The sequence below is a fragment of the Prunus mume genome, linkage group LG2 (genome assembly GCF_029339155.1).
Source record: "Prunus mume cultivar Tortuosa linkage group LG2, ASM2933915v1, whole genome shotgun sequence".
Lineage (NCBI taxonomy): Eukaryota > Viridiplantae > Streptophyta > Magnoliopsida > Rosales > Rosaceae > Prunus > Prunus mume.
This window is the reverse complement of record NC_142699.1, coordinates 29824492-29836518: the sequence shown is the minus strand read 5'-3', so window position 1 is coordinate 29836518 and position 12027 is coordinate 29824492. Positions and strand designations below refer to the sequence as shown.

At 37.4% G+C, this 12027-nt stretch overlaps 2 protein-coding genes across 2 annotated transcripts; one reads left to right on the top strand and one right to left on the bottom strand.

Annotated features, from left to right (window-relative positions):
- Positions 1–540: 540 nt before the first annotated feature.
- On the top strand, positions 541–4464 carry LOC103323739 (Leucine-rich repeat receptor-like protein kinase family protein). The gene is made up of 2 exons (XM_008225750.3): positions 541–3622; positions 3802–4464. Exons 1-2 carry the CDS (start codon positions 682–684, stop codon positions 4314–4316), a joined length of 3456 nt encoding a protein of 1151 aa, XP_008223972.3. The 5' UTR covers positions 541–681; the 3' UTR covers positions 4317–4464.
- Positions 4465–5834: 1370 nt separating this feature from the next.
- LOC103323738 (uncharacterized) lies at positions 5835–7745 on the bottom strand. Its single transcript, XM_008225749.3, has 3 exons — positions 7554–7745; positions 6932–7066; positions 5835–6145 (listed from the first exon to the last, which is right to left on the bottom strand). Exons 1-3 carry the CDS (start codon positions 7686–7688, stop codon positions 5999–6001), a joined length of 417 nt encoding a protein of 138 aa, XP_008223971.2. The 5' UTR covers positions 7689–7745; the 3' UTR covers positions 5835–5998.
- Positions 7746–12027: the final 4282 nt, after the last annotated feature.

The following is a 12027-nucleotide window of genomic DNA, read 5'->3' as shown; positions in this document are numbered from 1 at the left end:
AGAGAACAGAGACTCAGAGAAAAGGCCAGTTGAAGATTGAAATGTATCTGAAGCCCAGAAGGGCTTTCAATCACCAAATGCCTCAGTGTGAGAGAAAGCAGAGTGTCTGTTTGTGCATTTAGATAATGGTTGGCTTCAGATTGAGAGAAAAAACGACATTGGCTTGGAGTTGGAGCTAACTGCTTTCCTCACTTTTACTCTAATGGAGTCAAAAACTACATTAAAATAAGCAGCTCATCTCTCATCATGCATACAGAGAAGAAATACATACAATATATAAATTCATGGGTCTCTGCCATCTAGTGTCTCCCTTAACCTGTGCGTGAACCCACCAAGCTTAGCAACCCCTTCAATTTTCTATTGAGAGAGAGAGAGAGAGAGAGAGAGCATAAGGTGTGGGGTGGTGGTGGTGCAGAGTGTTTGTTGATCTCAAGGCAATGGTTTTCATTTCTTTGATTTGTTTATTTGGTTAAGGTGCGTTTGTTTGTGTTCTGTGCTTCGCTTTGTATAGTATAGTTGTAGAAAACTAGTGTACTGGTCCTTTGAGTTTGAGTTCAAAGCAAGAAAGCAAAAACACAGAGAGAGAGAGAGAGAGAGAGAGAGAGAGAGAGAGAGAGAGAGAGAGAGCTGCAAAACCCAAATGATGCAAACCCGAGAAGAAAGGTTTGGAAATTGAGGCAAATGTCTACAATGCTGCCCAGCTCGAGGCAATCCTTCTCCTTCTTCTACAACTCCTCCTACTCTTCTTCTTCTTCTTCTTCATTCTCTGTTTTTCTCTGTCTCACACTATTTCTTCTCTACACACCTCCCTTTGTCTTTGCCACAAACAATGAAGCTTCTCTTCTCTTCTCTTGGCTCCACTCTTCTACTTCACCACCACCTTCTTTCTTTTCTAACTGGAATATCCTTGATTCTAATCCGTGCAACTGGTCCTCCATAACATGCTCTCCAAAAGGCCTTGTCACAGAAATCACAATCCAATCTGTCCCTCTAGAGCTTCCATTTCCATCCAATCTCTCTTCCTTTGTCTCCCTTCACAAACTCGTCATTTCTGGTGCCAATCTCACTGGAACCATCCCCAATGACATTGGTGGCTGCACTGAGCTACAAGTCATTGACCTCAGCTCAAATTCTCTTGTGGGTTCCATCCCTGCAAGCATTGGGAAGCTTCAAAATCTCCGAGACTTGATTTTGAACTCCAATCAGCTCACTGGGAAAATCCCAGTTGAGCTAAGCACCTGTATTGGCCTGAAAAACCTTGTGCTTTTCGATAATCGACTAACCGGGTCTATTCCATCAGAACTTGGGAAGCTTACAAGTCTTGAAGTGCTCAGAGCAGGAGGGAACAAATACATTAGTGGGAGAATCCCAGAGGAGCTTGGAGGCTGCAGCAATTTGACTGTTTTGGGGTTGGCTGATACCCAAGTTTCCGGCTCTTTGCCTGCCTCATTCGGTAGGCTTAGCAAGCTTCAGACACTGTCCATATATACCACTATGATCTCTGGTGAAATTCCTCCTGAAATAGGTAACTGTTCTGAGCTTGTCAACTTGTTTCTTTATGAAAATAGTTTGTCTGGTTCAATTCCACCAGAGCTTGGTAAGCTGCAGAAGCTGGATCAATTAATGTTGTGGCAGAATAGTCTTGTTGGGGTAATCCCAGAGGAGATTGGGAATTGTAGTAGCTTGAGGATGATTGATCTTTCTCTAAATTCTCTATCTGGTACCATACCATTATCTTTAGGAGGGCTTTCAAATCTTGAGGAGTTCATGATTAGTGACAACAATGTCACCGGTTCGATTCCTTCGAATCTTTCCAATCTTACAAACTTGATGCAGTTGCAGCTTGATACTAATCAGATCTCCGGTTTGATTCCATCAGAGATTGGGATGTTGTCAAAGATGACTGTGTTCTTTGCTTGGGCAAACCAGCTTGAAGGAAGCATTCCTGCAAGTTTGGCTAGTTGTAGTAATCTCCAAGCATTAGATTTGTCCCACAATTCACTCACTGGTAGCATACCTGCTGGCTTGTTTCAGCTGAAAAACCTCACTAAGGTTCTCTTGATTTCCAATGACATTTCGGGTTCGATACCACCAAATATTGGTAACTGCAGCTCTCTTGTTCGGCTAAGGCTTGGAGACAACAGGATCGCTGGAGGGATTCCTAGAGCTATTGGAGACCTTAGGAGCTTGAACTTTCTTGATCTGTCTGGGAATCGCCTTTCCGGGTCAGTGCCTGATGAGATTGGGAGTTGCACAGAGCTACAAATGATAGACATCAGCAACAATACTTTAGACGGTCCATTGCCTAATACATTGTCCTCACTATCAGGACTTCAAGTCTTGGATGTATCAGTTAATCAATTTTCTGGCCAGATACCAGCAAGCTTGGCTCGTCTTGCTTCATTGAACAAGCTCATTCTAAGCAGGAATTCGTTCTCTGGATCAATACCTTCATCGCTTGGCCTGTGTTTGAGTCTGCAATTGCTTGACCTTAGCAGCAACAAGCTCACTGGAAGCATTCCAGTGGAACTTGGTAGGATTGAAGCCCTTGAAATTGCTTTAAATTTGAGCTGCAATGGACTCTCTGGGAACATCCCACCTCAAATATCAGCACTCAACAAGCTTTCCATACTAGACCTTTCACATAACCAGCTTGATGGAGATTTGAGTCCACTAGCTGGGCTTGATAATCTTGTCTCTCTTAATGTGTCTTACAATAAGCTCACCGGCTATCTTCCAGACAACAAACTTTTTAGACAGTTATCACCAATGGACTTGGCTGGAAATGAAGGCCTTTGTTCTTCCAACCGGGACTCGTGTTTTTTGAGTGATGTTAGCAACACAGGACTAGCAAGAAATCAAAATGACATAAGGCGGTCACGGAGGCTTAAGCTAGCAATTGCATTGCTGATCACCCTGACAGTTGCAATGGTGGTTATGGGGATCATTGCAGTGATTAGAGCTCGAAGAGATATTAGAGACGACGATGATTCAGAATTGGGGAACTCATGGGCTTGGCAATTTACTCCATTCCAGAAGCTAAATTTCTCAGTTGAGCAAGTGCTTAGATGCTTAGTGGATGCCAATGTAATAGGAAAAGGGTGTTCTGGGGTTGTTTATCGTGCTGATATGGACAATGGTGAAGTCATTGCAGTGAAGAAGCTCTGGCCAACAACAGTTGCTGCAGACAATGGATGTTGTAATGATGAAAAATGTGGAGTTCGTGATTCATTCTCAGCAGAGGTCAAAACACTTGGCTCAATCCGTCACAAGAACATTGTTAGATTCCTTGGTTGTTGCTGGAACAAGCACACAAGATTGCTCATGTATGATTACATGCCCAATGGAAGCTTGGGCAGTATTCTCCATGAGAGGACAGGACATGCCTTTGAATGGGAAGTTAGGTACCAAATATTGTTGGGAGCTGCCCAAGGCATTGCCTATTTACACCATGATTGTGTTCCTCCAATCGTTCACAGGGATATCAAGGCCAATAACATCCTCATTGGCCTTGAGTTTGAGCCTTACATTGCTGATTTTGGCCTAGCCAAACTCATTGACGATGGGGATTTTGCTCGGTCCTCCAACACAGTTGCTGGTTCTTATGGGTACATTGCTCCTGGTAAGTGTTCTTCTCTGATCACATACAGTTAGTTTCATGTTTCTCTTAACTTGATTACTTTGTTATGCCATTTTGTTTAAAATTCACAAACAATCACATGATTTTCATGTTAATGATCACCTATAAATGCATGATTTAGCCAATTAGCCACTTGAGCTAACTTCACTGCTCCTTTTCAGAATATGGATACATGATGAAGATCACAGAGAAGAGTGATGTTTACAGCTATGGTGTTGTTGTGTTGGAAGTCTTGACAGGGAAGCAGCCAATAGATCCAACAATACCAGATGGGCTACATGTAGTGGATTGGGTAAGACAGAAGAGGGGAAGCATTGAAGTCCTTGACCCAAGCCTACTATCTAGGCCAGAATCAGAGATAGAGGAAATGATGCAAGCATTGGGCATAGCCTTGTTATGTGTAAACTCAACCCCTGATGAAAGACCAACTATGAAAGATGTGGCAGCAATGCTAAAGGAAATTAAACATGAAAGGGAGGAATATGCCAAGGTTGATGTGCTTCTCAAAGGATCTCCGGCGAATGATGCTCGAGAAAATAAGAACTCTACTGGAGTTTTAGCATCATCATCAGCAGCAGCAATGAAAAGCTTGTTTGGCAAAAGCAACAACACAAGTTTTTCAGCATCCACACTACTTTACTCATCTTCCTCTAGTGCAAAAATGGGTTTCAAGTAATAAGTTATACAGAGCAGAAGATTGTGATGTTTTTAGTTTCTTCAGTTTCAAAACTCTTTGTGTTATTGATGTAAAGAAGAAAAGGTTGATATTTGTTATAATCAAATGCAGAGAAGCAAAATAAAGCCATTAGTTGTTAGTACTCAAATCATTCATATTTTGGACACAGATAATCAAATCAATTCATACCAGAAATTTCTCTAGGAAGGATAGAATCTTAGTTAACATTCCAGGAGAGGGGACTGAAAGATCATTCATGATTTGACCAATTAAAATTCTGTTGGGTAGGTCCCAAAATGAGCTGGCTCTCTGATTTCTTGCATGTGTGATAGAATAATGGGCCCTGGACTTTATGTTTCACTTTTCCTCATTCCCTAGTTGGTAACAAGTATGAAAGAATTGATTCCCAATTATGCACTCAGTGTACCTTCCTAAAGATCTTAGACTGATGTGCTGCTTTTATACAGCCAGGGCTTTCTGCACAAAAGGAGTTCTGCACTTTCAGTGAAAAAGGACACTGTGTGTCTTGTAAAAGACTTTGCACTATTAATTGTTTTTTCATTCTTATGGGCATCTAAATTCAAATTATTTCTAAGTGCTAAGCAATCTTTTATTGTTTAGTTCCCCAGAGCCAGTGAAAGATTTAAATATTTTCATGCCTTTACTGTACTGACTGCTAGGACAATTCTTTGTTGTACCAGTCTTGCCAATCAGACTCTCATTATTATCTATGAACGCTTACACTAGTTACTACCTTTTTTTTTTTTTTTGTTGGGGAGAGAGAGAGAGAGAGAGAGAGAGAGAGAGAGCTTATTTGTACATGTGAAGGGCTTTTAAAAGACAAACAAAGATTGACAGTTGGAGCACCATTCCTATGTGAGGGGTCTTTTAAAGCAAAAAGAGATTGACAACAGGGACACCATAATGCACTGAATCAAGCAATTACTAGCAGGAACAGTGTTTAGAGCCAGATTGTCTGGAGGGTGAACATTTTACTGGAACAAAAATCTGTCCTGCTTAAGATGCAAAAACTGTGGGAAAATATACAGAATCAATGTAGCCCATGAACAGCTTTATGAACTCTCAATTGCAGTTCAGCTGATGAGAAATGATCATTCAAATTTAATAGCTGAAAATAAAACACCCCATAGAGAATGAAGACTGAAAACCAAAACATTGTACAATTCCAGCAAAACACAACCCCAAACAGAATGACCAATTTATATATATATATATATATATATTATTAGAAAGTGATGAGATATACTGAAATACTGTGGGTGCTTGATACTCTTCTTCAGGGTGAAGCAAGGACCAAGGATCTAGAAAAGCTCCCCAAAGCTTTAATATTGGCCGCTTGACTTACACATATAAACACACAAGTATCCTATGGAATCTATACACACTGTAGAAGGAAATTAAGTGACATGAGATGCAAGTACTAGCTTTTGCCTTTTGTTACAGAGTTGAGAGCCATGGTGCTTTGTAACAAGAAGGAAAGATGTGGAAGACTAGAAATAAAACAAGAAAAATAAAATTAATTTCTTCGAAATAAGTCAGGTTTGTAATTTCAGAATGCTAGTATATAAAGAAACTCACATCAAATGATGGAACATACATACATGAAGAAAATGTGGATTAAATTAACTTATTAGTTGTTGATGGTCTTCATGCTCTGTTTTTCACTTGCCCACTACTTTGTCCTTGATAATCTCAGTAGTGTTCTTGGCCACTCCCCATGCGCCTGAGACCGTGCCCTTTGTTTTGTCTGTGATGTTATCTGCTGTTTCAGATACCTTCGCTGTCGTATCTTTGGCCATTTTGGTCATCTGATCTCCCAAAACATTCAGAAGTTTAAGAACAAATGGTTTCTTAGTTCAATTCACATTGATAAGTAAATGCATGCATTGTTTTAAGTTAACAAGTATATATTTTGTTATTTTTGTGCATTGCCGGCACTAGCAGAACTAGGATTTTTAGATTAGGAGGTTAAAACTTAAAACTCAATTGTAAATGGCCTTATCATAGAGGGCATGATTTTGGCTTCCCCCACCATATATATGTACTACATTCTTTGACCACATTGTAAAGCGTACAACCTCTTACAAAATAAACAAGTAACATGTTTTTTTAATAAGGTCAGCCCAAAGGTAAATCACGCAAGCTTACATCTTGGGTTAAATAAACACCCTATTCCTTGGCCCCAAAAATAAACACACACACACACCCTATTCATTGGATTAAGGCCCTTGTGTTAAATGAAGGCTTTATTTATTTGAGAGATTATTGTAAACATGAATTACGATTATGGTAATTAAATAGCTAAATCATTTATAATCGGACTAATTTTTTTCCAAGAAACTATGATCATTGAGGTGTTTGAAAAATAAACAGTTTGAATTTGAAATCATATTCGTGATCCTTATAAGATGTGAACTAAATAGTCAATTAGTTAGCGTAAAAACTTGGTTTTTTTTTTCCTTAGGTTGGAGAGAAATTCAAGTCCCACAAGCAAATTTTACATTTAAAACCAATCCATTAATTTGTCTCTGGAATCGTAGTGCACCTACTCATTCAAGCATGATTGGTTTGTGTGAGTTGGTATTGAGCCTTACTGTTTTGGTAGTCTTTTCGATAGTGTCTCTCATGAATTCACAGGTATGTCTCACTTCTTTGGCTCCATCTTTGACTGCATCTGCTGCTTCTTTCGTCTTTTCACATGCATCTGCCTCGTCGTCCTCCTTCTTGGACTGCGGTTCACCAAAACTTCGTTAAGCAGCATAACATATATATAACATGATCCACACCATTATACAATAAAAGTCATTAAACTTTCAATGTTACTCATATTATAACACGTGTATATTTATTAACACTATAATCTTAAAGTTTAAACATGTTAGTATTGCGTGTTATAATTTTGGGTAGGTTGAAATCACCACGTGGCAAGGTTAATTATCGTGCCATACAAAAATTTATCTGGTAGCATCATTTAAAAGGCCAATCTTATTATAACAAATAGCAAGTGTCCAGCCAGTGACACAAAGAGGGGCATTATTTTGATGTTCTTACCATAATTTTGACAAGGTCATTGACCAATCTACAATAACTGCTAGTCTGCTACCGACAATGTCATAAAATATTTAATCAGTTATCGACAATGTACTAGGTATTGTTGATTGATATCACATCCCAAAACAATTTGGCTACGAATTTGAAACATGAATTAGAACTCACTTGCAAAGGTCTTGTGGCAGCAGTGACAAAAACTCTAGTGCTTAGGCTGGTAAGAGCGTCTCTGTCAGTTATTGTTTTGGTTGGGAGGGCTGCAGAGAGCTTTGCCATGAGCTTCAAGGATGACATCTTTTGCATATTGTTTGTTTTTATGGTTAGGGGTTCACTTGCAGAAAGTAGTTAAATCTTTGGTTGGTCTTGATCTCGGATTACTTATATAACGCTTGGGGGAAGAGGAAGTAAATATGTTGCCACATTTCAATTCCTTAACATGTTGTGTCACTGATTGAGCATATTTCTCTATTTTGTGGTCGAATGTTAATGTCAAAATGGAGCCTTCTATTCTGGGCACTCTGGTAGACTTTCCAGGAGTAATGTTAGGTGCTTCTGTTTCATGGTGTCAATTATATATATATATATATATATGAAGCGGATTGGTGGAATTATATATATATTTTTTATATAGAAGTTATGATATATATTTCAACCATTAGATCTCTAAAATTTCAAGAGTTGAGTTGAGATGTGGGCAAAAACAAATTGTAAATCTTAGGTCCAGTCACTTTTAGACCCACAGATAAGAACTTGAGTGTGAGAATTTTGGTGTTGCATTGGAGATGGCAACGAAATCACTATTTATTGGGCTCAAACAAATTAAGAAGCAAATCACAATCAATCTTCTTTTTTTGGACCTTTCTTATTGAGATGATAGTATATTAAACTCACACATAACACGGATGTTAGGACTCGAATCCAGGACATTGACTGAGGGAATAAATACTCCAAACCACTATATTAGTGGGTCCTTTGCATCAATCTTTTAATTTTCGTTTTAAGAGAAAAAGAGTAAATGCAAATATGTGGGTTAGGTCAGTTGGCCAAGGTACTAAGCCGTCCCTTGCACTCAAATTTAACTGTTCCTCGTAGATTATAGTAATTTAGAATATCGCTTGCATCACAAAAAAAGAAGAAGGATTGAGTAAAATCTCATATTCATTAATTTGTAGACCGATTAAGCATAATTGTCATAATAACTTATTCAAAAAGAGTAATGCTAGGATGAGATTCTGTATCCCCGTAAGCCAGTCCTCATATAGACTGACAATTCTGAAGTGAGACATTATGTTTCGCAACAACAAAACTGATAAAGTGGTGGCTGGCAGTCACCTCCCTTGAAACCAATTCTCTGGCAAAACGCATTGCAATCAGGCTGGTCTTCACATTTTGCTCGACATTGCAAGTCGGCCATTCCTGAAACAATCCAAAAATTTAAAAGTATCGTTAATTAGCAATTTAAAACGAATTTAATTTGTAGCAAGAAAAGTAATGTTCGAACATTGTATATGATTTCCAAATTTCAACATACCAAGCGAAGAGAAGACCATGGCGATGACAACCAGCAAAATGGTTAACTTCTTGGCAATGATGCAAAAATACCCACCAGCCATTTCTCTTTGCTTTTGACTTCAACTCCTTGCAATGACGAGCCAATGGTGAATGGTGATGTTATTTATATGATTAGGAGAAGATCTAATTAAGGAAACATAATCCTAGGCTGACTCATGCAATTATGCCCAATATTTTTTCATCCTTCAATTCTCCTAAGCTTTTAAGGAATCATATCTCACTGTCAACCACTTGCTATATCTTCTGTGTACATTATTATTGGGTTATTGTTGTCTAGATTTTTTTTCCCCATTATTCTAAAGGTAGTAATAGAGTTGCCCTAATAAGTGGATATCCAGCCCCCTTAGGCTCCGTTTGGTTCACGGAATAGGAAATGGAAGATTCCTTTCCCACGTTTGGTAATGCTAGGAAAGTAATTGGGAAATAGCACTTTATTTCCTTTCCCATGTTTGTCTTGAGTATAAATGGAAAACAAAGTTTGTATAAATTTTCAATTATACCCTTATTAAATTAAATAAAAAAAATACATGTAATGATATATTATAATTTTAAATTGTTAATGGGGACAAAATGCTTATGAAAAATGTGTATTTAATGTTGGTTCATTTCCTCAAACTTTCCCATGAGGAGGGAAAACAAAACTCAAGTTGGGAAGATAGCTTCACTTTCCTCCTTTCTCATGGGCCAAATAATGATTTCCCATACCTGAACTTACCAAACATGGGAAAGTAATTGATTTCTCATTCTTGAACTTAGGGCAGTGAAACCTACCTTGATTTTACTTTGAGAAAACAAAACCTACCTTGAACATATTAAAAATATGCATTTTTTCTTTTTATATAATAAATATATAGACATTGTTCTCTCAAAAAAATTAAAAAATAAATACATAGACATTTTTCACATGTTTTCATATTTTTCATTCTTTTTCATGATATTGCATTAATTGAATTGAAGAGTCTATTGGAACAACAATGATTCAAGTAGAAAATAAGACTTTTCAAATTGTCACGTAGGTCAACAAACTTCAATTTGAAGAGTTTTATTTGCTACTACTGTTGGAGATGCTCTTACACCCAAATTCAAATTCCCCATTCCATATATTGGATTAAATTAGCCATATTTGGATGCAAGATTGAATTTGGAATTGAATTTCCAAATCTATAGATTTCAAATCTCCTAAATTTGAAATTTATTGTAAATGTATGAGATGGTGGATGACCACCATACCTGTTAGTATTACACCCTTGTATTTATGTAATTTATGCACTAAGTATTTGTAATTAGTGCTTGTAACCTATGAGTATATTGTAAATGATGATATTCAATTTCCTAACTTGTAAGAGCATCTCCAAACTGTAGCAAATAAAACTCTTCAAATTGAAGTTTGTTGAGCCAGTGGCAATTTGAATAGCCTTATTTGCTACTTGAATAATTTGAAGATGATGTGATAACAAGTTTAATCATTTGAAAAGTGAAAAGCAGGTCGAGTAGTGTGATAACGATCATGTATGAAGATAATGTTGCTTGTATTGCTAAAATCAAATAAGTGTTCATCAAAGGTGCCATAGCTTCAGAAAAGCTAAGAGATTTGAGTCAAACAAATTCATTCACAAGATAATTTGGAGAACCTTTTTACTAAAGCTCTTCCGAAGTCTATATGCAAGAAGTTATTAAAGATCAAGGGGAGTTATCAATCATGGGGAGCATCGAAGTTCTACTACATCGGACATATGTGCAATGTGCTATTAGACCACGTTTTAATCCCATGTGGTTTTTCTTAATAACAAAGTTTTAATGAGGCATAATAAGCGCGTCCAACACTATGTATCAATGAACCAAAAGCATTTGGACTTTTTTTCCCTTCACTTTGGTTTTGTTCCATTGGGTTTTTCAAGCAATGTTTTTAATGAGGCAACTATGTCATTGATGGTGGACATCCAAAGGGGAGTGTTGTAAATCACTTCTCTCAATATTAGAATATCACTTCTCTCAACATTTTCTTCCTTAATTTTATAACAAAATCTATTTGTTTGGCAACTATATTTGCACGCATGGATTTGAATTAAGAAGGGGCTTTACCATATAATGACAAATAAGAGGGCACAAAGACGAAATGGTCCAGCGCCTCCAAAATTGGACAAATTGGTCTAGTCACTATTTGACAGTAGCATGAAATAACTCTTATATCACTCACTGAGAGTGACATTGAACAACTCTCGTGTCACTGTCCGATAGTGACATAGGAGTTATTTTATGTTTCTATCGAACAGTAACTGGACTGGTTTATCCAATTTTGGAGGCCCTAGACTATTTTAACATTTTGTTTTTTATAATTGACTTTTTAATCGTTTTCTGAATTAAGAATTCCAAATAAAAAATTAAAGTATATTCAATTAAATAAATTTTCTTTAAATAAAAATTCAAACCAATTTAAGAGCATCTCCACCCGAGCTATCAAAAGCCAGTTGGAGTGTTGAACGGCTAGAAAAGGTGGCTGACTCCTTTCCACCCGAAGTTCTATATCCGACTTGTAAATAACATCTTGTGAACCAGCGGCAATTTTGACAGCAAGAAACAAAGACGTTATTTCAATTATAGAGAGTTTTTTAATGAATGGGCCCCACCTGATGTGCATAAATCTGACGTATGCTTTTCTCTTATCATATTTTCTTTGTTTTTCATTTATTCTTTAATAAAATAATAATTTTATTTAACAGTTTGGGTGGAATAAGAAGTTGTCCATAATGTTAAATTGCCACATAGGCCGTCAAATTCAAATTTGATGTTTTTTATTTGACATTTCCCTTGGAGATGCTCTAAATAAGTCATAACAAACTGCCATTTTTATCTTCCAACGTAGTAAACCCAGTGACATCGCAGGAGACGCACACAAGTCACACCACCACCAAATTTGGCAATGCGCAAGAATGACATGACATTAATTCACTTCCTTCAATTTTCTCTTCTTTTGATTCCACCTAACTTCTCAATCGATCTGATCCCAAATTCAAAGCTCTCATTCATTTTCATTTCCCTTCTCGAGACCATTGAAACAGCACCAAGTCGC

Bases quoted from the DNA above. Each gene is read 5' to 3' on its own strand.
- LOC103323739 (XM_008225750.3), top strand. From the start codon at position 682: ATGTCTACAATGCTGCCCAGCTCGAGGCAATCCTTCTCCTTCTTCTAC. The intron at 3,623-3,801 runs GTAAGTGTTCTT...GCTCCTTTTCAG, and splicing joins TTATGGGTACATTGCTCCTG to AATATGGATACATGATGAAG.
- LOC103323738 (XM_008225749.3), bottom strand. From the start codon at position 7,688: ATGCAAAAGATGTCATCCTTGAAGCTCATGGCAAAGCTCTCTGCAGCC. The intron at 7,067-7,553 runs GTGAGTTCTAAT...GGTGAACCGCAG, and splicing joins CTGCCACAAGACCTTTGCAA to TCCAAGAAGGAGGACGACGA. The intron at 6,146-6,931 runs GTAAGGCTCAAT...TTGGGAGATCAG, and splicing joins TCGAAAAGACTACCAAAACA to ATGACCAAAATGGCCAAAGA.